Here is a 24,641-nt window from a genome sequence, read left to right as displayed (position 1 = left end):
AGGCAAACCAAATATGCTCTTTGGGCACAGCCAGCCATTACTAACACTACAGTTTTGTTTTTTAAATTAAAAACACACACACACACAACTCACTTCTTGTAAAAGCCCTGTTTTCTTAGGACAGCTGAAGATCCAAACAGTGGTAACAAAAGTGTTCCAACTAAACCTTACCACATGAATAAAGCAGAAATATCTATGATATTAAGCTATACTTTAGTTCATCTATTTCAGTAGAAAAACTTGCTTAAACTTCATGCAACAGCTTTCGAAATTTGGAGTAAAACATAACGAAGAGCAATTGTTATACAGCACAAGCAACTGACAGCGGCTAACTACCAGCTTGCACTTTATTTCTCTATTAGAGAGCGTTCCAAGATGCTATGACACAGAAGGGGTTACTGAAGCTGTAATTCTGCGGCTGATGGAACTGGCTTTTAACCCTACCAGTGTGTCCCTGGAAGACCCAACTATGTACTTGGGGCTCCAACGGGTGCTCAGTGAACTTTTTCAGATCTGTCAAGGGCTCATACAATATCATGACCTAGGAATATTAACACTTGCTGGGTAGCTCATGGCTTTCAAGTCTGACATTTGAGGTTTTCCTTTCAGGACAAATGGTACCGGCACCCAGAGATGGGGAGGCAGCAATACAGAAGTGTCAGATGACAAAAAGGAGTAAGAGAAAGTGCTGCATAACACACCACTTAAGACAGGAAGTGGACTGTTTTCTTGTCCATGGCGTAATACACACTAATAAACAACATAGCCACCTAGGCACTGCTGTCAGCAACAGCACACATCACAATCCCATCCTTCTCCAGATCAAAAGAGGGAGGAAACGTAAGGCAATTCCTCACTGGCAAAGCTACCAAAAAATTAGATTGCTTACTAAGAGTAGATAAAAGAATTGTATACAGTAAGAACTGAAAAAACTGCAGCAAGAGAAACAAAAGCATGATTTTAGTTCGTGTTTTTGCATAAATTACATTGTACATTGAATGGAGACATGCACTGCCTTCTGCCCATAATCTTGACTCCAATTAGTTCCACACATACCACTCACTTTAAAATATGAGTATTTGTTGCAGCAAAATAGTTCAAAACAGGAGTTAGAGATAACATTTATTGCTATTTATAAGGCCTACAATAGTTCCATGGTGTTATAATAGTCTCTTTCATAAGCTGTACCTTACCCAGAGCAGAAGGCAGCCATAAGCGTACATATCAGAGGCTGGAGAAGCTGGTTGTCCCATCTTCAGTTCAGGAGAAACTAAGCTCAGGGTACCAACAACCATAGTGCTTGCAGCAGCACGTTGTTCCTACAGAGAAAGAGTTGGATCTGTAAATTTTAAGCAAGAATACCAGCATATTGAAGCAGACAACCCCAGCTCTCCCCCTTTAGTCTGTTAGACACCTTTACCAAAGCGTTCTGTGCTGACCCAGACTGTGAAATTAAAACTCTCCTTTATTGATAGAAACACTGGCACGTAAAGGGAAAAGGAGACAAAGCCACACACTTATCTGCTACTGCAACAGAAGAATAAGGCTGGCAGATTTTCCTCCAAACTACAACTATTAAGAACTCAGAAGGCGCTAGAGAACATGAGTCACAAAAACTGGTCAGATCACTGGCAGGAGGGGCGAGGGGGAAGCCACGCACACCAAATATTACAGTTCACCTTAAGAAATGTTGAACACCACTTTGGAAAGCTTCAGTTTACTATCAGTTCTGCCAGCTTTCCTTTTTCTCCTTCCCTGCCCGTCTGGCCTTCACCTGAAACTAGCTGCTTCCTCCCCCTGGTTTATGGGAGAAAAGTGATGTTTTAGGACTTTCTACTGCCATAGTAGAAGTTAGACCCCAAGTTTCAATTCTCCTCCATGACAGCCGTAAGCACCAGCCACAGCCACGCTGGAGGACACTGGCCTCCAGCCTGCCAAGACGACTCGGTAGCACAACAGCAGCAGTTACCAGCTCTGCTCTGCCATTTGTAACAACGCAGTAAGTACAGCTACCAAGCAGTACAGACATCCTTACTGGGAAGGGCAGACTGGATCCAGACTGGAAACCCTGGGTAAAACATTCCTGCTCTGCTATACAAGCTGCTCACTTCAGCACAGCCATACTTGCAGGGAGGAATAAAGAGAGAAAGCGCTCCTCAGCTCTTGCAACTTTCAAGATGACACCAACTGCACTGAGTATGACCTTTCAGAGAATTCAGCTGTCAAAGCCGTAAAAATATCTCTCACTTTTAAAATTGGTACTTATTGCAGGGGAACTATGAAGTGGTGTCCAAACATGGGAGACACTTCACGAGATTAACAGAAAACACATCTCTACTTGGAGGTAAAGGCTCTCAATGAAATGTATTTAATATACACATATTTTATAATTTATGTATGTATACATATAAAGTGTTCCCTGTGCTTGTGGGACAGTTGAGCTTTTTTTTTTTTTTTTTTTTTTTTTTAAATAACCATGAAGCACACATCTAGCATAAAAGAGGCTTTAGCTCAAAGAGCCTGAGTTTAATATTTTAAAGGTGACTACAAAAAGAAGCATCTTTATTACATACTTTGCCATGTAAGTACAGCGAGTAAGAAAAGAGATTGTGTTCTTAGAGATTAGCATTTTCCCCAAGAACTATGAAATTCTTTGCCACAGAACATGAGGACTAAACCTAAGTATAAATACTGGTCAGTTTATACAGGTTATAAAAATGTGAATTTAAAATACTAGAACAGATTAGAACCCCATTACCAACCATACAGAAGTGAAATACTTCATATGAGAGCTAGATTACCCCCTCCTTCTTCTAACATGAGTTCTTACACTCACTTCTGATGATGCAGATTACCAATGAACACATAAGACAAAAAAGTATGGCAGTTTTCACATTTCAGTTCATTCCTTTGCTTAACTAGTGCCTATTCTCAAAAGTCTTCTCGCCGTCCCTCAAGATTAGGTTGTGCTTACAAAAACTTCAACAAGATTCAAACTGCCCAACCCTATTCAGGCTAGGAAACAGGAGTCCTACTCCTGGGCACAACATTTCTCACAGCAAGTCTTATAAACTGCAGATGCACTTGTCTAATTCGATACATAATTCTGATCAAAAGTCACTGAAGGTTTTTGTTTTTACCTCTGATTTCGTGAAATCAAAGTCTCCAACAACTCCTTGTTTTCGATTCACAGCAAAGACATTATTTCCATGCAGAGATCCATGAACTATACTAGCTCCATGCAATGTCTGTAGACCTTGAGCCACTCCTTTCATCACTTTTAATGTTTCCTAAAAATTTAATTTTCTGGTGTTAATATTAAGATAGATAGATGCAGAAAAGCCAAAGAAAAGCATGTTTCCACTCCAGATTTTTAACTTTCTACATATTCAGATTAATTCCCAGTAAGATTTTGATGACTCGCAGAGTCAATCCAATGAAAATGCAGTCACTGCTTAACAAGTCACTAACGTTGTAGGGGGAAAAGCAAACAAACATATAATTAAAAAAATAAAAGTCACAGAAATGTTTATCCCAAAGCATACTATAACTAGCTTCCAGCAAAAAGAACTAGAGAAAAGACTGCCTCACCTTCTGGCTACTGTTTCTTTGAGAAAAGATGGCTGCCCAACTGCCTGTAAAGAACTTTGCAATCAAGGGGAGGCAGGGGGAAGTCCTCTAAACTAGAAGAACGCTTTCATTTCCAAACCTCTGTAACATCTTAATTCCAGTACTTTTAAAACATAATTGCAATTTTTTCAAAAACCAAAAGAAAAAAATACTTACAAAAACACAACCCCCCCGACACACACCAACATGCATCCAAGTAAAGACCCTTCAGAAATTACAGTCTGACTGATCAGATGCTAAAAATATTAGCCAACCTATCTTGTAAGTTTGCATTGTCTTGTAAGTCATCGTCTGCCACCAAAGGAAGTTACACTGGTGAAACACTGTGAAGCAGCAGAAGACAAAGCAAAACGAGAAGAGTTTCGTTCACATACAAGTAAAGTGCTGATATTCTAAGCAGTTGTACTTACTTTTAAAGTTAAAGGTGTATCAGCCTGTAAAGCTTCCAGACTTGCCCCTGGATAATATGGGACCATTAAATATACCAGAGGATCAGACTTCAACAGAAAAAAAAAAAAAAAAAAACCACATTAAAAATAGATCGTTTCAAATATCAGAAATATTGGAAAGTTTAACATACGCTAGAAGTGTGACAAATCAATTGAGTATGTTTACCATGGAGCTAATCTATCCAAAGTAAACTCAGTAAGGAAATATTCTTCTGATTCAACGCTTCAGTTTAAAAAAATAAAAATAAAAAATAAACCTTTAAGGCTCAACTCTAAGTTTTTCAACTTAAAAGAGAAATCAAGATCATGAATTTGAATCTTGCCTTGCAGAAAAGAAGAAACATCAGTTGTAGTAATCCAGAATTCTCCCTCTGCTGACCCCAAGCTCTGTGATATTTGGCAACTCTTTCTATCACTTTGGCTTCTGAATTTGTATCTACAGAATATCCCTGAAAAACAGAACAAATATCCAAGCTACTACTCCCAACGCCTATAACCGTTACTGCATGACACTTCTAAAGTAGAAATGTGTATCATTAGGTTCCATCAAATGACCTTCTCTTGTACTTATTACAAAATTCAACTTCAATCATTACAGATTATTCCCTTATTTACTCATTAACACTTAAAATCTAGTCCAGCAAATCAGGGAGCTTTTCTCAAATTAGTGATGCGTATAAGTCAAGCTCAAAGCAAGGAGATTTAAAACTATGCCTCTCATAACAGTATATCCCTTGGGTCTCCTACTTGCTGGCAGATCAGAAAAGAGTCAGAGCAAGGGAAAAGAAGCAGTTCCTGAAATTTGACAGCAAAATCATCAGGAAGACAAAATAGCATCTGCAAAAAGAAACAGGAGTAATGAACAGAAGAAAGGGTCCACCAAACGCCAGAAAGAACAGACAGTAGAGGGAAGCACCATTTACGACTGCTGTCCTCAAAGAAGAGAAAACTCAAAAAATAACATACAGACAATCTAGAAGGAAAACAATGGTTTGCGTTCTATGGGCTTGTTGAACAAGAACTGTTGAACGCAGGACTAAGAATAGCACAGAGTTCGGGCAGAATTAGTACGTTAATAAGCCAAGGGCTCATCACTTGCAGTGCTTATACTGAAAGTCAGTTAACAACATTACCTTTAGAAGAACCTTCTGATCTTGAATATCTGAACACACTAAAGGCCGCTTTGTGCTCAGTTCTTTCATGGGTTCAGCATCTAAAAGGTCTCGCTCCAAGCTACGCGTCAGAAGTCCACCAGAATTCTGAAGCACATGTACACACAAATATCCAGTACAAGGGCACCGCATTTAACAGCTGCTGAGATTCAGAGACTCTGACTACCTCTCCTCTTCATCAATAAACTCAAAGCACAGAAATACTTTGGACATGCTAAAAATTAAGTTACAGCATCTGTTACAAGAGGCTGACTACACACAAAATGCCATGGCAAAAAAGAAAGTGGAACACATTCCTTAACACCACCCAGGGTGGGGAGTAAAGGATATTTAAGAGTACACACAGCCCCCAAATGGACATGAACTGCGCAGAGCATTACTGATACAGAGCCTTGATAGTGCCCTAAACAATAACTGACAGCACAGGAAGCACCCAGAGAAACAAATCTGCTTACCATATAGTCCAGAATTCCTGCTTCTGGATGAAGAAGTGGCAACTCAGGGAACCATTTCTGCACCAAATACGTAAGCTTCTCCTGAATTAAGAGAGCACGGCCCACAGCTTCAGGTTGCTAGCTTCTGACATATACACTTACACTGACATCTGCAGCATACGCAGGACATTCAAAAGAACACCTGCCATGACTGTACTCTTACCGTCTTTGGCAGCATCACTCAGAATACAACCGCCATTCCCTTTTCAAAAGGAACAAAGCAACAACAAAAAGAACACAGACCACGGCAGTAGTTCAAGACAGATACATTTTTGAAAGCCATCAAGGGTGGGTAACAGGTCCTAAAGAGCTTACGTGCTATCAAGGAAAACGTTCCATCTTTTTTGCAGTAGCCCCCAGACAAAGAAAACAACCTCACTAGGAGTAAACTGCAGACAAAAATCAATTCGTAACAGACCAGGACATCCAAGGATCTTCAGGCCCTACACAGCTGTAATGCAGCAGGTTAGCTATTGTGTGTACACACACGCTCACTCAAATGCATCTGCAAAGGCAGGTGTATCACTCTCAGAAATCCTGGTGCATTTCTACCTACTTGCAAGACGATGGTTTCTGATTTTTCCCTCTACTTAGAGCACTTGGAGAAAGGGTAACCTCCTTCCGCTTCAGGAAAGATCCTGCTCGTAGCTAGTTGTAAGGAAGGCTGTATTTCTTGTAAGAACGAAAGCCTTTTCTTCAGCAACTGAGCTTGCTCTGTCACCTGTAGCAGTTATGGGCTGAGAACTATCAGTCACATTTCCACCTGCTATACTCCCTTCTTCATAGGATCTTAAAAGACTATTTCAAACAGAAATAAGCAAAACTGATCATCCTCCTTTCCTTATTCCAAGACGACGCAACCTTATTTTGGAGGTTTCACCCAAAACGGGCCATATTAATACGCAATACTGTATTGTGCTTAAATTTTTTATATATTTGTTTTACCCAGAACACACATTAAAGTAACTGAAATGCAGATGTCTCATACAGCTTTGTTTTAGCTGCCTAAATAATTTAATACTTACATATTCTTCTTGTTCCTTGTATATTTCCTGAAGAACACTATTTCGCAGTTCAGCAATTTCCTTTTTTATTCTTGTCATTTCAAATTCACTGTAATCATCAGACTGCAGGAGGAATAACAAAGTTACTGTGTATTATTTGGTATAATAGCAGTATGAGAATTACCTACTATATAAGGATTAAAAAAGCAACTTCAAAACTGTGATATGGAAACTAAGCATTCTCAAATGTATATTTTGAGAGAATCTCTTGGATTTCCAGGAAGGAGACTGAATAAGATCTAATCATAGGAAAAGCTGCTTGGCTTATCTTTGTGACAAACAATGTTCTAGCCCTCTGCCTATTTGTTTCCTAACTCAAAGAGGTTCTTTTTTTTTTTTTTTAAATTAGCTGATCATCTATAATCACAGCAGCAACATCACTTGTCTACCAGCAACACCAGGCTCCATTATTCTTCCTTCCCTCACCCCCCATAATAGGGCTTTTTCCTCCATGTCACCTCACTTATCAGATATCCTCTTCCCAGTGGGTTTCATTAGTGTCGCTCAATTTTAATCCCTTGAGGAAGCTCACTGCCCCTTTACAAGGCTTACAGGAACACATAGAAAGGTTCTTTCTCTTAAGCATCACCAGAATGGTTTAATCACAGAAGCAGAACTTCCACATTAATGAAACAAACAGCGCTGATGTTGCAGCAATATTTACATTCTTTGAACTTATTTGGAGGGTAGGAAGGGAACCCTGACAATTAAAGCAATGTTGACTCTTGCCACCAAAGGAGAGGTACATGTGTCATTAGCAAAGTGGTTGGGGCTGAGAGTGACAACTTTGGTAATGAAGGTTCAATACATAGAAGAAATCTAATGTCCTGGCTCCTACATACTTAAACAGGAGAGGCAAGACTGACTTCAACCATACCAAAGCAAGAACTGAATGCAAAAAATATCACCCTCTGGACTGATCAGTGTAACAGAGATACTATGGAAAATGGAAGTAACCACACAACCAGCACAGTAAAGAGACAAGACTGCTCACACAGTACTGAACAGTGAGACTGTGTCACCAGGAGGACCTCTACCCTTCCCAAAAGGGCCTCTTTGAGAGCTGTCCCAGCCTTGGCAGCAGCTGGATTTTGTTAAGAATTTGTTATTACTTACAACAGCATCACCTAACCCTAGTTTCTAGCTTGTAATGAGGGAGACACAGGCATTTACCCTCACGGAATGGCTGTATTTTTATTTTAGACTATTCAGGCTTTGCCTCCGGGGCCTGAAAAACTTTTGTAGTTAAAAGCAAAAATTCAGGTCAAGCAATTTCAAAGTGCTTGTTTAGTCAGGACTTAGAAGAACACATCTTTGAAGTGCAGAAAAACTGTTCTATGCAGTTACCACTTACTTGGAATATACAGAATTAATGTTTCTAAATCAACTTTAAGAAAACCTGCAACACACATACTTCCTCAAAGTTGCTCTTTTCAACCAGCTTCCATCTTAACTGGGCCTTCAAATTTTTCAGAGTCTTCTTAATTGATAGTAAGTTGTCAATATTAGGTCTCCTGTTCAGCCATTCCACCGCCTGTTTTTTGAACTTAACAAAAAAAAAAACACACACAGAAAACAGTCAATTTTATTTTAATTATGCTTTAGTTCAATACCTTAGATAAACTGTCTGAATCCTACCTGAACTTGGCTTTTCAGGGTCTTTATCACAAACAGGTTTTTATTTCACTTAACTACATTAAGAACCTTCTGGAAAACATTTACTTACGGCTTAATCTCCTTAAGTTACAAACTTATCAGTTTGTAAAGAATCAAAAGACTCCACCTTCCCTTCTTTATTTAAAAAAAGAATACCTTTTATTTTTTAATGAAATGAAGCTTTGGCTGTATAAAAAACAACCACAGTACTTATGCCTTAACTCAAACAGTTTTCTCATCACAAATATATTCCTATAATTTCCAACAGGAAAGAGGAAAGATAAAAGGATATGTTTCAAAAAGAAATCAGGACAGAAAGGGTTACTAATAAAGGCCTGTGTGACAAATAAATAACGCGGAAACTAACCTCAACACTGGCCAAGTACTTGTTCTGTATGACAGCGATTAGATGTTGCTCTTGATGAATCTTATGTATAACTTTATTGTAAGCACTTCTAATTATTTGCTCATCTGCCTCATCATGCTCCTGGATTGAATTACAAACACAGAGAAAGATTAAAAGCTAGGAGTCATTCTCCACTGAAACATACCAATATTTAACATACAAAATCTTTACTTAGAAATTCCAACTGGTAATAAAAAAGCTCAGATAACAGACTTTTTATCCCTCTTCTTGAAGAGGCCAGATATGGAAAGTCAGCAAGTTTTAAAGAGCAGTTTCCAGCAGTTTCAGCAGAATAAAGTTAACTGACACTTCGATGCAGCAACTCCATTTGATATTTCACATGCTATGAAAGAATTTCATAGCTCTCTGAAATGCCTGTATACCAATGCACGGAGCATGGGGAATAAACAGGAAGAGTTAGAGGACTGTGTGCGGTTGCAGGGCCATGATCTCATTGCAGTGACAGAGACATGGTGGGATAGTTCACATGACTGGGATGCTGTCATGGATGGCTATGTGCTTTTTAGGAAAGACAGGCCAGGAAGGCGAGGTGGCGGAGTTGCTCTTTATGTGAGGGAGCAACTAGAATGTGTGGAGCTCTGCCTCGGGGTGGATGAAGAGCAAGTGGAGAGCCTATGGGTAAGGATTAAAGGGCAGGGTAACATGGGTGACACGGTGGTGGGGGTCTACTACAGGCCACCTGACCAGGAGGAAGTCATCGATGAGGCCTTCTACCGACAGCTGGAAGTAGCCTCATGATCACAGGCCCTGGTTCTCATGGGAGACTTCAACCACCCTGACATCTGTTGGGAAGACAGCACAGCTAGGCACAAACAGTCAAAGAGGTTCCTGCAAAGCATTGATGATAATTTCTTGACCCAGGTGGTGGAGACGCCAACGAGGAGAGGTGCAATGCTAGACCTTGTACTAACGAACAAAGAAGGTCTAGTTGGAGAGGTGAAGGTTGGGGGCAGCCTTGGCTGCAGTGACCATGAGATGGTGGAGTTCAGGATCCTACGAGGAGGGAGCAGGGCAATGAGTAGGATTGCAACGCTGGACTTCAGGAGAGCTGACTTTGGCCTCTTCAGGGACCTACTTAGGGGAATCTCCTGGGGTAGGGCCCTCGAAGGAAGAGGGGTCCAAGACAGCTGGTTAATAGTCAAGCATCACCTCCTCCAGGCTCAAGATAGGTGCATCCCTCTGAGTAAGAAGTCCAGCAAAGTGTATATATATAAAGTATTAGCAATTTCACAGTATTTCACAGTCTCCAGAAGCCTATAACTTTTAATTCCAATCATCTGAGCCATTCCTTTGTTCTTTTCTGCTATATCAAGGGTCCCTTGGATACCATGAACAATACCTAAAGCATTTGTTGGACAAGCTGTGGGAGAAATTTAGGTCAATAATGATGTTTCTAAACTGGCTAGCCTGCACCACAGATTAATTGTCTTGTGAATTAAGACTGGGGAAAAAAAAAAAAAAGGAAAACTTCCAGTCTTTAAAAATACAAATATGTTAATAGTTTGGTTTCTTTCTGTATAAGGCTTGTTTTGATTGCTAACCAACACCATTTCAGAAAACAAGTCTGAAATTGGTCTAAACTACATATAACTAGTATCAGAAAACTGAAAATTCCATCTTACCAACACCTGTTCTAGCTAACAGAGTGTGTTAGAGCATGCAGGGATGCAATGAGGAAGGCTAAGGCCCATTTGGAATTAGATCTGGCAAGAGATGCCGAGGACAACAAGAAGGGCTTCTTTAAATACATCAATAGCAAAAGGAAGACTAGGGAAAACGTGGGCCATAGGGAAAATGCTGAAAGGGGCGGGTGTCCTGCTGACGAAGGATATACAGAAGGCAGAGCTGCTGAATGCCTTTTTTGCTTCAGTCTTCACTGCTAAGGCCAGTCCTCAGGAATTCCAGACCCTGGAGACAAGAGAGGAAGGCTGGAGGAAGGAAGACTCTCCCTTGGTGCAGGAGGATCGGGTTAGAGATCTTTTGTCCAAACTTGACATCCATAAATCCATGGGCCCCGATGGGATGCACCCACGAGTGCTGAGGGAGCTGGCGGATGTTATTGTTAGGCCACTCTCCATCATCTTGGAAAGGTCCTGGAGATCAGGAGAGGTGCCTGAGCACTGGAAGAAAGCCAATGTCACGCCAGTCTTCCAAAAGGGCAAGAAGGAGGAGCCAGGGAACCACAGGCCTGTCAGCCTCACCTCCATCCCTGGAAAGGTGATGGAACAGCTCCTGCTGGAGGTCATCACTAAGCATGTGGAGGACAAGAAGGTGATCAGGAGTAGTCAGTATGGATTCACCAAGGGGAAATCATGCTTAACCAATCTGACAGCCTTCTATGATGGGACAGCCGCCTGGGTAGATGAGGGGAGAGCAGTGGATGTTGTCTACCTGGACTTCAGCAAGGCTTTGGACACTGTCTCCCATCATATCCTCATAGGTAAACTCAGGAAGTGTGGGTGGGATGAGTGGCCAGTGAGGTGGATTGAGAACTGGCTGGAGGGCAGAGCTCAGAGGGTTGTGGTGAATGGTGCAGAGTCTAGTTGGAGGCCTGTAGCTAGCGGTGTCCCGCAGGGGGCAGTCCTGGGTCCAGTCTTGTTCAATGTATTCATCAATGACCTGGAGGAAGGCACAGAGTGCACCCTCAGCAAATTTGCTGATGATACTGAACTGGCGGGAGAGGCTGACACACCTGAAGGCTGTGCTGCCATTCAGAGGGACCTGGACAGGCTGGAGAGCTGGGCGGAGAGCAACCTCCTGAAGTTCAACAAAGGCAAGTGCAGGGTCCTGCACTTCCTGGGAGGAATAACCCCATGCACCAGTACAGGCTGGGGACTGACCTGCTGGAAAGCAGCTCTGCAGAGAAGGACCTAGGAATCCCAGTAGACAAGTTGACCATGAGGCAGCAGTGTGCCCTTGTGGCCAAGAAGGCCAATGGTCTCCTGGGGTGCATTAGGCAGAGTGTTGCCAGCAGGTCGAGGGAGGTGATCCTGCCCCTCTCCTCAGCCCTGGGGAGGCCTCACCTGGAGTACTGTGTCCAGTTCTGGGCTCCCCACTACAAGAGAGACATGGCGCTACTGGAGAGAGTCCAGCGGAGGGCTACAAAGATGATGAGGGGACTGGAGCATCTCTCCTATGAAGAAAGGCTGCGAGAGCTGGGCCTGTTCAGCCTGGAGAAGAGAAGACTGAGAGGCGATCTCATCAATGTCTACAAGTATCTGAAGGGGAAGGGGGGGGTGTCAAGAGGATGAGGCCAGTCTCTTCTCTGGGGTGCCCAGCAACAGGACAAGAGGCAACGGGCAGAAACTGAACCACAGGAAGTTCCATCTGAACCTGAGGAAGAACTTCTTTCCTGGGAACAGGTTGCCCAGAGAGGTAGTGGAGTCTCCTTCGCTGGAGATATTCAAAACCCTTCTGGATGTGATCCTGGGCAACCTAGAGGTCCCTGCTTGAGCAGGGAGGTTGGACTAGATGATCTCCAGAGGTCCCTTCCAACCTAAACGATTCTGTGAATTTAAGGACCGCATGTGTAAATAGATAAAAAGACATCAAACATGCAACCCTTCTTCTAAAAGAAAGTCACCAATTTTATTGCGGACAGCAGTCACAAGCACAGACTGAATTGGTGATTTACTGTTAGTATGATGTTGCATTATTATGATGTTGCATTATGAGAGGATATATTCAACTTGATGTGACTGTTTTGGCACAGTAGACATTCTCACTGTAGAGAGAAGGCACGTACCTCAATGAATCGGCAAAAGAGAATGGAAGAAATGCTTTTCAGAAAAGGTAAACAACTAGAGAGAAGGTTAGCATTAGAAAAAAAATTCCCAGTAAGACAAGAACATTTATTCGAAGCAAAAAGAAGGTGATGCAAACTATCCATCTCTTAAGACGAAAAAAGCAAATATAGTCCTCACTATTCACACAGATGCAATTCCATTATTTTAAAGATTACATTTACTTTTCATCATGTACATTTTCAATACACGCACTGAAACTCAGAACAGCCCAAAGAAAGTTTCTCTGCACACATCAACCAGTTTCACCAGTATTTCTTAACTAAGTCAGTCACAGAGATAAGCTCCTATAACCAAAAGCTGACCTGTGACTATTACCTGAAAAATTTTCCCTTTCTGGCAAACAACTCGAGTTACTTTATATCACACTTCCACAAAACAGAATACCGCCTCATAATGAACAAACTTACCTGGTATTTTACGAAAAGCTTTAAACTGAAACCAAAGATGCATTAAACACATAGCAGTCAATAGGAAAGATCAGTACTTACAGCTAAGTCAGTCTCCAGTTCTTTACGAATATCCAATTCAACCTTTTTTAGAAATTCATCCACATTGCCAATCACTTCCTCTAAATTCAAAGATGCTTCTGACATCAGGTCAAAACACTTTGGGGAAGGGGGAAAACAGCATTGCAATTGTAAGTTAAAGTTAACAAGCAGATAGGATAGCAAAAAAACAGGCAAGAAATACAAAGGTAGAGTGAGCACTACCAAAGGTCTAATCAGGATTCGCATCAATTATCACTTTTAGCTACCTGACACTTATGCCATATAACAATTTTCAGAACAGCACTAAAATTCATCAGGCAAAAGCAAGATAAGAATTACCTTGATCAGGTTTTATTTTCCTAATTTCACTTTCATTTTTAGCAAAAAATGAAACAGCAGAGGAATCCCAATCCATCTCTCGTTGAGTCTAATGTAAAAATTAACATTGTGCTGCCCACACAGGGAAACAAAAGATGCCCACACCAAGGCTTGACACGGTAGTTTCATCACTGAGAAGGCTTTTCATTACTGTTTTAACGTGTTTGGCTTGTTAAGAGAACAGACTTGAACTAAACCAACGCCCTCCCTGTATCTTTGCTTCTGCACAAGTATTGAAGGCTTTATCTGCAAAGAAAGCATTTGACCATACCAGCAACGCTTGTAAGCTATTTACAGCTCTTCCGTCAAAACTGAATAGAGGCCAGGCAACGTTAAAGATTAATCATCACTAACTCCCTATACACAACATAGCACAGGAGAAGATATATTCCCACAGTAGTACATACTACTTCGAAAACGTTAAGTGCTCCAGCTGTATTATTATTTTCAAATAGGTCAGCAAACAAAAAACTCTTCTCAGCTTCATACTGAAAGAACTCATTTCAACCTCATGCTTCAATGCAAGATGCATGCCTGTGACCCAAAAATGCATGTGCTCAGTGGAGTGCTCCACTTCAGACTGCCACATGGAGAGCTAATGCATTATTTTATCCACACCTTTCATTGTTTTCAACTCTAACTAGAAGAGATCGGATTATAGGTATCATTTGTATTGGAGAAATATACAGAGCTCAGCTGCACTCATTAACTATCATCATGGGAATACAATGCCTTCTTCAACATGTTTGTCTAAGATTACTATATGAAAATTCTAAATTTGGTCTACAATTAGAAAGACAAAAGAGCAAATTCAAGGTAACTGTTCAAAGCAACTGTTCCAAAAGTCTCCAGATCAAATCTACTCAGGTAAACAATTAGACTGAAGTGCTTTTTAATGGCTATTAAAGTTTCTGCACCTACCATTTCCTCTTATATAATATTGAGGCAAACAGACATTTGGGGATCTATTTTACAGTTGATCAACCGACCAATAAGGGGGAGGGGGAAATAAACTTGAAGATTTCACCTTGGAAACCCTAAGTGTTTTCACAGAAGTCAAAAATAAAGTAGCTTCTTGCGCATAATTCTGAAATAGAACATCTGTACTAATAAAATTAAGGAGCATTTTGGAGACCACATCAGAAATACTTTATAGTGGACTAGTCCACTGTGTTCTTTAAACTTAAATATACTGAAAGAAAACTCTACTCCTAGGAGCCAGTTCGACTATTCCTCTCTGCATAAGATACCAAAAATGCCAGAGAGAATGAATAGATAGCATCAGCTTATTAGTTACATTGTCAGAGGTAAAGCCTGACATTTCTGGCAGAATTCTGTTACTCTTACTTGCAGAGGAGATATTATGCAGGCAACAAGAAACGTAATGAGAATACGGTCCCAAAATTGACATGCAAGATGCACAGCCATAACAGACACCTGCAAATTCCACCTCATTTATTAACTTACCAAGCACATGCATTCCACTACAGTTAAGACTGAAAATATGCTATTGTTTCATTTTAAAGGAACTTAAAAAAAAAAAAAAACCACTTTGACAGTGCCAGTTTGAAAAGTATATTGGTCCCCAAAGTTTCAGGTTACACACTGAAAAGGAGCTATCCAATCTGTGAAAGTAAAGATATTTTCCTGTCTGGCACTGATGCAATTCTACTGTAGATTTTGATGGCTGCTACGGTAGATTAATTTGGATTCAGAAATACAGAGAGAAAGAGTAGTATCTGTTTAAAATAACTTTAAAACTGAAGAAGTGTTTCTTCTGCTCAGTTGTTCACAGCTTTGCTTAAAACAGGAGCTACAATTGTACACTGTTTTCCTTAAGACAGGAGCTACAAGTTAGATTAGCTGCAATGCAATAATTGTGTATCAAATGCTGAAATTGGTAAGACCAGATAACTTAAAATTTCTTCCTTGATCTACCCACCAGTCCCTTACCAACCAGCGCTAAAAGTCTGGCAGTCTTTTCCCTCTGAACTGTTTGTAGAAGAGTTCAAACTTGAAAGAGGTAAACGAGTCAAAAACACCAACAAATTTAACCTATTTTTTCATACATGCAAAACGCCACTCCGAATTGCACACAGCACACACACCACCTGCATGGCTTTTTCCCAATCTAACAACTGACATGGTTCTAAACATCTTCAAGTAATTACATTAAATAACACTGTTCCACACTGCGTGTGTCCCACACACAACATACACCAAGTTTGCACCGTTGCCGAGTAGCATTTATCATCAGGTCAAGAAATACAGCCATTCATAACAGCACCCAGCCACAGTAAACGCTCTGAGTACAAAGAGCATCCAGCCACAGTAAATGCTCTGAGTACAAGGGCAGAAACAATTTATTCACTATGGACAGAACGGCAGGACCCTTGCAGACTATGCACAAGTCACATGGGCAGAAAGGTTCTTCTCATGCAGTCTGAGAATATTTACACATAGGAGACCAACAGGAAGGAGATCAGGAAAGCGGGGCCAGCAGGAGTAACAGGAGAGCAGTTTACAGTCTTCCTCAGAAGATTAAGAGTCCTAAACTGAGCAAGAACAACAACAATAAGCACAGGGACAAAGAGAATCAAGAAGTCATTTCCCCACTTTGCCCTTTCTTTATAAACAAAGGGAACACAATTGATGACATCTACTTCCACTGTCAATCCTCTTAAAACAAATACACACATACATACATATCCCTTCATTTCAATGCTCCAAACCTCTTACGACTTAGATCAAAAGGGACAGTGCATCAGAACAGTATTTCAGCATCAAATACTGCAGGACATGCAAATAAAAGTGAATAACTTGATTTGCATAAATTTTCTACACTCAGCACTTCAAAGAAGGGGATGGAAAACAAAACAAACAAAAAAAAAAAAGCCTGTGATCTGTAGCTAGATTATTTCAGGTCAGACGGGCTTTTCCAAGCATGTTAAGTCCTCATTTGCAATGACCTTTCATTAACTCTTTCAGAGCATTTCTGAACTAGCACCTTTTAAAAGGTAAATGCCCTCCATCCAAAAGCTACTTTAAAGAACTAATTGCAGTGTTTCAATTGCATCGTGAACGGAGAGCATACTTGTACAACACTTACATAAAAACACTGATCTTTATACAGAACATTCCCCACCACCACCACGTAAAAGCAGAGAACTTACTTCGCAGTGGGGTGGTGCCAAGTCAACATAGAGTAAACATAGAGTTAAACATAGTAAACAGAGTTAAATTAGCAGTCCGTTCCCTCAACACATACACTTTGCTTTGTACTGAGGCACTACAACTTGGTGCCACTGTTGGCATGTGCAATCTCACTGCCGTAGGTAGCTGTCCCATTAATGTCCACAGGGGCAGAGTTCAGTTTGACACAGTGCCACGCTTCATCTTTTTGACTGACAGGGACCGCTTGCCTTACCTTTATGATGCCACTGAACCAGTCAGCGAGAATTTGCAGAGCAGCATTTGTATCATTTCTGATATGAATGAATTCCTCTGTTCTAGCATGCTTCCACTTAAAGAACTGCTGAAATACCTCCTCAGACTCATCCTCTTCACGAACTTGACCGTACACCACCTCCAGAGTAGTGCACAGCTCCTATGCGCCAATTGAAGCAAACAAAAAACAGCAAGTTTGCAAGTCAGAAGAACTTTGTGACAGTGTACTGTATATAAAAATCAATACATTTAACACAGAAAGAGTTAGCATTACCTGCTGGCATGAATTTATTTCTACCTCAAAACCTCTTTCTGCATCCAGTAAACTACTTATTCCAGTTCACTTTCCTCTCAGATCTACTGGCACTAGGTTACCACACAATGCAATGCAAGAAGTGATCTCACACCACAGAGTAATTTTCCATTCAAAACAAGGAAGGAAAAGACATTACTTATAAGCCATTATGCTTGTTGCAATCATTTCTATTCTAGATTCTTCTTCTCTACAGACTGGATTTTTAAGTTATGCTCCTCAGCATAAAGAGGAAAAAAGGAGTCAATTTACAGTGCTCCTTATAGAAACGTTCAACTGCAGAAAACAAAGTGAACTTGTCATTGAGAAACAAGGTGGGCAACCAGACACCCAAGGAATGCTTCTGGACTGATAAATCACTTAAAACTTCCAACCACTTCCAATCACTTCCAACCCATCACCATCACACCCACTCATTCCTAGATGGAAGTGCAGTTACCCACATGTCTGACACTTCCAAGGCCTTCTGAAATGAGTTTTTGAGTCTGGAAACTTCTACCTGTCTAAAAGTCAAGTATTCTGGAAGTATATAAACCCTGTGCTTCATCTCCTTTTGACTTATATCGGAAAACAAATCAAAGTATTATACATCAGGGAACAGCACTGAGGTAAAAGCTCAGGACAAACAAAAGCATTTTTAAAGAAAGTACAGCTTGTCAAAGGAACTGGAAAAAAAAAACGGGATGGGGGGAGGATGTATCAGTTCAACCGTCTGTTAATATATCCTGACAGTAAGCAGCCTTCTTTGCATCTGGCTAGGAAGTCCCATGACGAAAAAGTGTTTGAGAGCTCCACTGATGTCTGTAGGCAATCTGCTGCAGTTCCAAAGATAAAACTCTCCTTAAAGAATGGCATTTGACTGGATGAACCTGTGCTTTTGTGCCAAACTGCATCCTTCAGCTCTCAAAACCCATCCTAAAAAAGATGGGTTACCTCATTTAACTTGTCTGTATTACTCCCTACCAGAAGATGGCTAAAGAAACCTTGAGAAAAATCTACAGACAGTTTGTTTAGATGTAGCGTTTCACTTTTTCTTCTCTCAGATTCCAGAATATTCGAGTTAAAATATCAGAAGCCTTCCCAAGAAATAGCTAGGTCATGAAGAAAAACACCAAAACACCCATTTTTCCTTCACAAGAGAGGTTTTTGTCTTAGCCAGTGTCAGCGAAATTTGGAGACCTCCTACAGACTCAAAAGCCAACACAGCACTATTGAAAAAGCAACTTGACACAGAACTCAAGTCACTTGTCAGGAGTCTTTCAGACACTTGAAACACCAAGAAGTCCTAAGAGCAACCAAACATAACACAAAGTAAAACAAAACAGACTGCCACACGCTATCAACCCAGACCAAAACATGGCAGCTCTGACCACCTTGCTGAGGACTTCTGGGGTGAGGAAGCAAGCTAGACCAGTTTTGCAGAACTGCACATCATACCACAGTTCAGCCCCAATTCTACAGATGCACCATAGCAAGATTTCAACTCAGGGCCAAAAACTTAAGAGTCTCCTTGCATTAAGTGTGTATCATCACAAACAACTAAAACACAGTGATCATGAAAAACCATTAAAATAGTATGATATAAAATTATAAAACTAATTTCATAACAAATGTTAATATAACGAACACCACTTGTTCAGTAGAATAGATTGCTTCAAGTAGCATTTTCCATCTGAGCCAGATGACATGAGCTATGTATAAATATGCTTGTCTATAAGCAAATAGAAGGAACTAAATTTATAGAGGCTATTTAAAACAGCCAAGTGCACAACACAAGTTTTTTCACATTCTTTTTTGAACAGCTGGACTTTAATATACCAGCTTCACCAGGATAAAAAATGGCAAGGAAAGGGAAGCCAGGTTCAAATGGGATAGTCTAGGGGGGAGGAGGGGAAGAAGGGAAGGTAATTTCAGCCTGTTTAAACAGCAGCTAGAAGTGGGTAACAGAATCGAGAAATGTACTTGTGAACAGTTTCACATCCAATATCATGCCCTGTTTATAAAAATAATAGAACTACTCACCTCAGTATCTCCATGTATTCTATCAAGATTGTACTCAAGGAAAGAATACTGTAAGTTAAGCCTTATCTCTTCCCATTTATTTTTCATACTATAAACATACCTCCTTAAAACATTAGCAATGTTATTAGCACATGGATATGGAAACAGGCTCCAGAAGGGTAACAAGTTACCACATGAAAACAACTGCTCAGTGGCCCACATGCACTCATCCTAGTCACTTACTGTGCGATAATTCAAAGGGAGAGGAACAAGGTACTACACAATAACCATGGGGCATAGCGCGTACACGCTTATGGACAGTTACTCTGGAAAAGCTGACAACTGTTCAGCTCACATCGTAGATTGCTTTAGAGTAACTTGTATATGTATGTGTAATATATATATATACATATATATATACACGACCACTCTCAGCTTTCCTCTTAACCAATGCAACATTACTACTTGGAAAGCAGGCAGTTGAACCCAACTGTAAGCTGGACTCAACTGTGACTGAAGCTGCTCTAGTTTGCCTGTAGTTCAGGCCAGTAACAGTTCTCACTGGAAAGTATAAAATATAAAAAGTCAAGAGATGTGTAATGCGGTGGCTTTGCAATGCAGAGCCTCAGTCAGATAGGTATTAGCTCCCAAGCTCCTGTTCTTCTGAGAAACTCTGGAAAGTACTTGTTTCTCAAGGACAGCACCACATCTCCTCTTCAGCTCTATGAAACAGCAGAGGTTATCACTGGTTTTTGGTTCAAGCTTGTTTGTGCTTCAAGCTTGTTTTTGCTTCCCTGCTTGGCAGAAGTATTTTGATCTTCTACCTTCCACCTTCTCACACAACAGAGGATCATGACAGTTAATCTAAAGAACAAAATTGATTTAATACAGCTAGTAGCATCTCATTACATCTTCATATATTTTTAAAAGCTTATTAAAATTTCACTGCAGTATGTTTATCTAGAGGATGTTTAATGCCTACCACCTAGTGGATTACCACAGCATAACCTTTAAACATACAACAAAAAATAAGACTTCCTCTGTTTGAAGGAGCTGGATCCAGACCTAGTCTGAAACTGGGTCTGGACAAAGCCTCCACTGATAGAAAGCTGTGAAATGCTACCCATCCAAATTCTAATGAATCACCAACCTGCAGATCAGACCAGACCCAAAAGTAAGCGTATCAAAACATTTCTGAATGGTATTTAAAAATAATTCCATTACAAGTCCCTCCAATGCTTCAACGTTATTAACGCTATTCCAACGCTATATAAACCTGTGTGCCACCTGTAACCTGATACTCTTGCTTGCATCTTCTAAAATTACTGAATTTCTACAAGAAGCAGGCTGAAACAGCTTAATGAAGAACTTGTAAGAACAAGAATCGTTAAAACTGGCTTATCAAAATGGGTGGCCCAAAATTAGTTATACTTGGTTACACATGCATGTACAAATAGCCTGTTTATGAAAAGCTGTTGTTGCCCTGCTTAGAAGGCACCTCCTGAACTGGTCACCACCACGACAAGCAGAGAGTAAAGTGGTGGTCTCATCAACATTGAGATCCATCCCCAAGGCAAAAGCCCACGAACAGAATGTCAATTGAAGGACAAAAGCTAGATCACTGAATCCCAGTGGAGAGTATCTCTAAAGAGCCACTATTATGAATGGAAAAGCATGCTTGCTTTCTTCATTGCATGCTCACTCACTACTCAGCTAGCAAACAAGTATCTAAAAGACAGACAAGAGAGGAGTGACAACAGAACAACTCTGAAGTCTAAGCAGATGGAAACTGAACTGGTTCTCCAGTTGGCTTGGATAGTACCATATCGTGGCAACAAAGGGTGTAACACCATCAACCCAACCAAGATATCAAGATTTGTACGTAAAATAGATTACTTTGAATTCCGTGCATAACATCCAGTTTAAAGGCAGCTTGGGTTTGCCTACAGACCTCAAGCTCACTTGCTGACAGATCATAGATATTTATGTTTACTCAAAGTATCCCACTATATCTGCAGTTCTGTTTTACTCAATTTGGAATACGACTTGGGAAAGAAACTGGGAAATACATAGGGTGACTGAAGCCCCAAAGCACACTAGGAACGAAAACAGCATGAACTCTAACGGAGACCACCTTAGAGAACAGAGCATGGGGTTGACCGACAGTGACAGCCAGCCTTGTATTAACTTTTTTTAGTTACAGGTAAACAGCCACCAAAATGCCATTTCTGTGCACAGAAGATACCGAATGCTGGTTTCCCCAGGCTCACAGGAGTACTTAGCCAAAGCAGCAGGACAATGGTAAAGTCTCTTGTAGGCGGAAAAAAGAACAGAAGCCTATACTGTATTCTGCAACTCTCCAACGAGCCAAGAGGTGGTAAGCAGGAGCGTCTGACAGACGCACCTTCCTGGGCTCAGAGAAAGCCCAAATCTGTTCTCGAAAACAAAACAGCGTGGAACAGCTGGCACCAAGACAGAAAATAGAGCAAGCAGCTACTCAGGCTGCTCACATATAGAATCTCTTGTCCTCATGTGCACAAGTAAGCCTCTGTTGGAAAGCTACTGCTGCACAGGACAGTATCTAATGCTCTGCTGACCAAAAGTCCACAAGAAAGATAGATGGAACACATGGAAGTTAATGGATTGCAATCTCTTGACAGAGATCTTTGTCTTCAGGATAACAAAAGGATTCCAGGGAGACTGACACTAAAATCAGCCAAGGCATCAAGGAAAACACAAGAGGAGAGAAGGATGAACATTCCTCAAAGAAGTGTCAGTCCCCTTCTGTATTCTTGACGAGTCTTGCCTTGGTATTCCCTGAAGGGCCACAGCCATAGGAAAATGAAAGACTGGAAACCACCCTCAGCAAGCTTTGGAAGAAAAACAACAGAATCCTGCTCATAGGGATGAAAGATTCATGCACGATACCACATCTACACTGCAATTGCTGTGGTACAGTCAGGACTAGCAGAAGTCTTGAGACTATCAGCTAGTGCTCCAGCAAAGGGGATACCCACAGTGACCTGCAAAGAGAACTGGCCAGTGAAGGAAGCAGCTTTTGTATTGTATGACCAGGGCAGGAAGCACAGTAGGAGCATTCTGCACAGTGAGGCAGACAGCAAAAGGCAGACTTGGCCAAGCAGACAGTGGCCCAGGTGCCTTCCAAGGTGAAAGGGCGATCAGTGTTAGTTCATCCTTGAGTGAAGGAATAGCTCCAAGTCCCAGAGACACATCTTCCATAAAGGGACTCAAGACAACTGGAAGCAGAGTCACACACACACCTACACACTGGTGCGCCTCCTCCCTTCTTGACACCACCAGACCATAGTGGTAATAGGCTCTACCAAAATTAAGCTATTTACACTTTAGAAGGCAAAAAAACACAGAAATTAAAAGTGGTTACAGTTCAGTATCACTTTTGAAGCCACTGTACAGGCTATTCTCAAACCAAAGAGCCTGGAACAGGCCATTAGCAAGCCTTCAGTTATGCTTTCTTTTTCTGGGGAGAATACTGGGCCAACAGACTAAAGCAAGAAAGTAAATCCGGAGCCACAGAGAACAAATTCCAGAGGTTCAGAAAAAAAACAAAAAAAAACAAAAAAAAAACCACACACACATACACACACCAGACCTATGTCCCAAGAGCACAAAGGAAACTGGTATTCTACCGTTCACAGGTGGTAAGATTGGACTAAGCTGCAGCTACAACTTCAAAACTGCTGTATGGAAGCAGCAAACAAGCGTTAAAACCAGTGTTGCTCATAAGAACCAATCTTGTCTATGTGTGGGTAACTAAAATTGTGGAATTTGTACAGACAAGCTGTTAAACTGTGACTACCTTCCTCCCTGCCCATGCACACTTGCACAGTCAAAATAAAAGCAAGTAATATTTCTGAATTTAGGAGGAGGAAGACATTACTTTGAATTTAAAGAGACCAGAAACACTGGTTTGGTAGTATTTGTCATTGTTCAAGTGCTTTGCAAAAATCCTGATTGTCTCTACAGAGTCTTACGCACCTATGTCCCCTCTTTCTGCTGGTGAGGGGCTGGGAGGGAGAGACTCTTGGCATAAACACGTGCTTCTACAGTGTGCAACTCACATCATAGACAAAAAACACTTTACACATTTTATACGGGGTTCAAACAACACCAACGTCTTAACAGAAAGAAACAGGATGGAGTATAATCCAACCACAAAACGCAGCGTCACAATTCACAGGGTGACTGCCTCTGACTTTTTAACTGTAGATTTTATCCTTAATGTTTCCACCTTACCTTGAGTATTCTGTGCTTTGTGAAGCCTTGTTAATCACCAAACACAGTACAAACTATTGGCTAAATTCAAGATCTAGATGAGAAATTATAACATTTTGCCTCAAGAAATAAAATATCTAGGAAACCAAGATCACAAGTAACACTGAGGAAGTACAGATGTCGGATGTACAATTTACCTCAGAAACATGATATAAAAGCCTTCATCTACCGCTGTTGAGGTCTCCAACTATAAAACATTTACATTTAAGAAACACCCCCCACAGGTTCTCAGTGTTTTAAGAATCAATAACCATGAATGCTCATTCCCTACCTGCAATGTTCTTGAGCGCTCAGAGAGAGACAGTTGATCCACTTCCAAAATTAATTCTTCCACTGCAGAATATAAATTATCCTGGACCTCATCTCTCTTGATAATCAATTCATCTCTTTCATCCTATGTTAAAGGAAGAAGAAGTCAGCAGATCACACCCAAACACCATGCACAGGCAAAACACAGCAAGAGACTGGGGGGGGGGGGGGGGTGGAAAGGCAGAAGGAAGTGCAGCTCCTAGCAAAGTATGAATACTAAAATACAGACCTGACTAGGAATGAAAAGTGAGAATAAATTCGCCTCTACCCTCTGCTCCTGTGACATAATGACCTTGCACAACTACTGAACCCTTCACAGTGTAAGTATGACTACATCATCAGAACTAAAGAAGCAGTTTTTGCCTGACTGAGTTTGTGAACAGTGGAGTCCTAACTACTGCTATTAAAAGCTTCCCAGTTGTCCTGAAATTATAATTTGTATTACCGAATTTAGAATTTGAATTACACACACTTCTGTGCATAGCAGATTATACGCACAAAGTCAGACTGCAAATCTTCCCTGTTGGAGAAGGAAATTCTGGAACGAAAAGACCTTTAACCAATTTCTTCCTTACCTTGTAGCAGGAGAGACAAGTGACTTGTCAACTCCCTGCTGATTATCTGCAGCAAGATTATTAAACTAAAGGTAGTTTTCTAGAAACAAAAAATGAAGTTTCCTACGGACGACTGGTT

At 40.9% G+C, this 24,641-nt stretch overlaps 1 protein-coding gene across 3 annotated transcripts in view; it reads right to left on the bottom strand.

Moving 5' to 3' along the window:
* The window catches only part of STK31 (serine/threonine kinase 31), a 48,400-nt gene that overhangs the window by 5,864 nt on the left and 17,895 nt on the right, over positions 1-24,641 (bottom strand). For 2 of the 3 annotated variants that reach the window (XM_068935116.1, XM_068935117.1), the window contains exons 11-22: positions 23,911-24,033; positions 16,992-17,171; positions 13,187-13,303; positions 8,833-8,952; positions 8,224-8,355; positions 6,771-6,872; positions 5,707-5,787; positions 5,213-5,338; positions 4,403-4,528; positions 4,041-4,127; positions 3,141-3,290; positions 1,194-1,319 (exon numbers count right to left, since the gene is read on the bottom strand). In XM_068935116.1, coding sequence (XP_068791217.1) covers positions 1,194-1,319; positions 3,141-3,290; positions 4,041-4,127; positions 4,403-4,528; positions 5,213-5,338; positions 5,707-5,787; positions 6,771-6,872; positions 8,224-8,355; positions 8,833-8,952; positions 13,187-13,303; positions 16,992-17,171; positions 23,911-24,033 — 1,470 coding nt within the window. The remainder of the gene's footprint in view (positions 1-1,193; positions 1,320-3,140; positions 3,291-4,040; positions 4,128-4,402; positions 4,529-5,212; positions 5,339-5,706; positions 5,788-6,770; positions 6,873-8,223; positions 8,356-8,832; positions 8,953-13,186; positions 13,304-16,991; positions 17,172-23,910; positions 24,034-24,641) is intronic. The other variant, XM_068935119.1, reaches the window with a different exon arrangement.

Source organism: Struthio camelus, chromosome 2, assembly GCF_040807025.1.
Source record: "Struthio camelus isolate bStrCam1 chromosome 2, bStrCam1.hap1, whole genome shotgun sequence".
NCBI lineage: Eukaryota > Metazoa > Chordata > Aves > Struthioniformes > Struthionidae > Struthio > Struthio camelus.
Note: the sequence above shows the minus strand (reverse complement) of the source record. Positions and strands in the feature narration are given on the sequence as shown.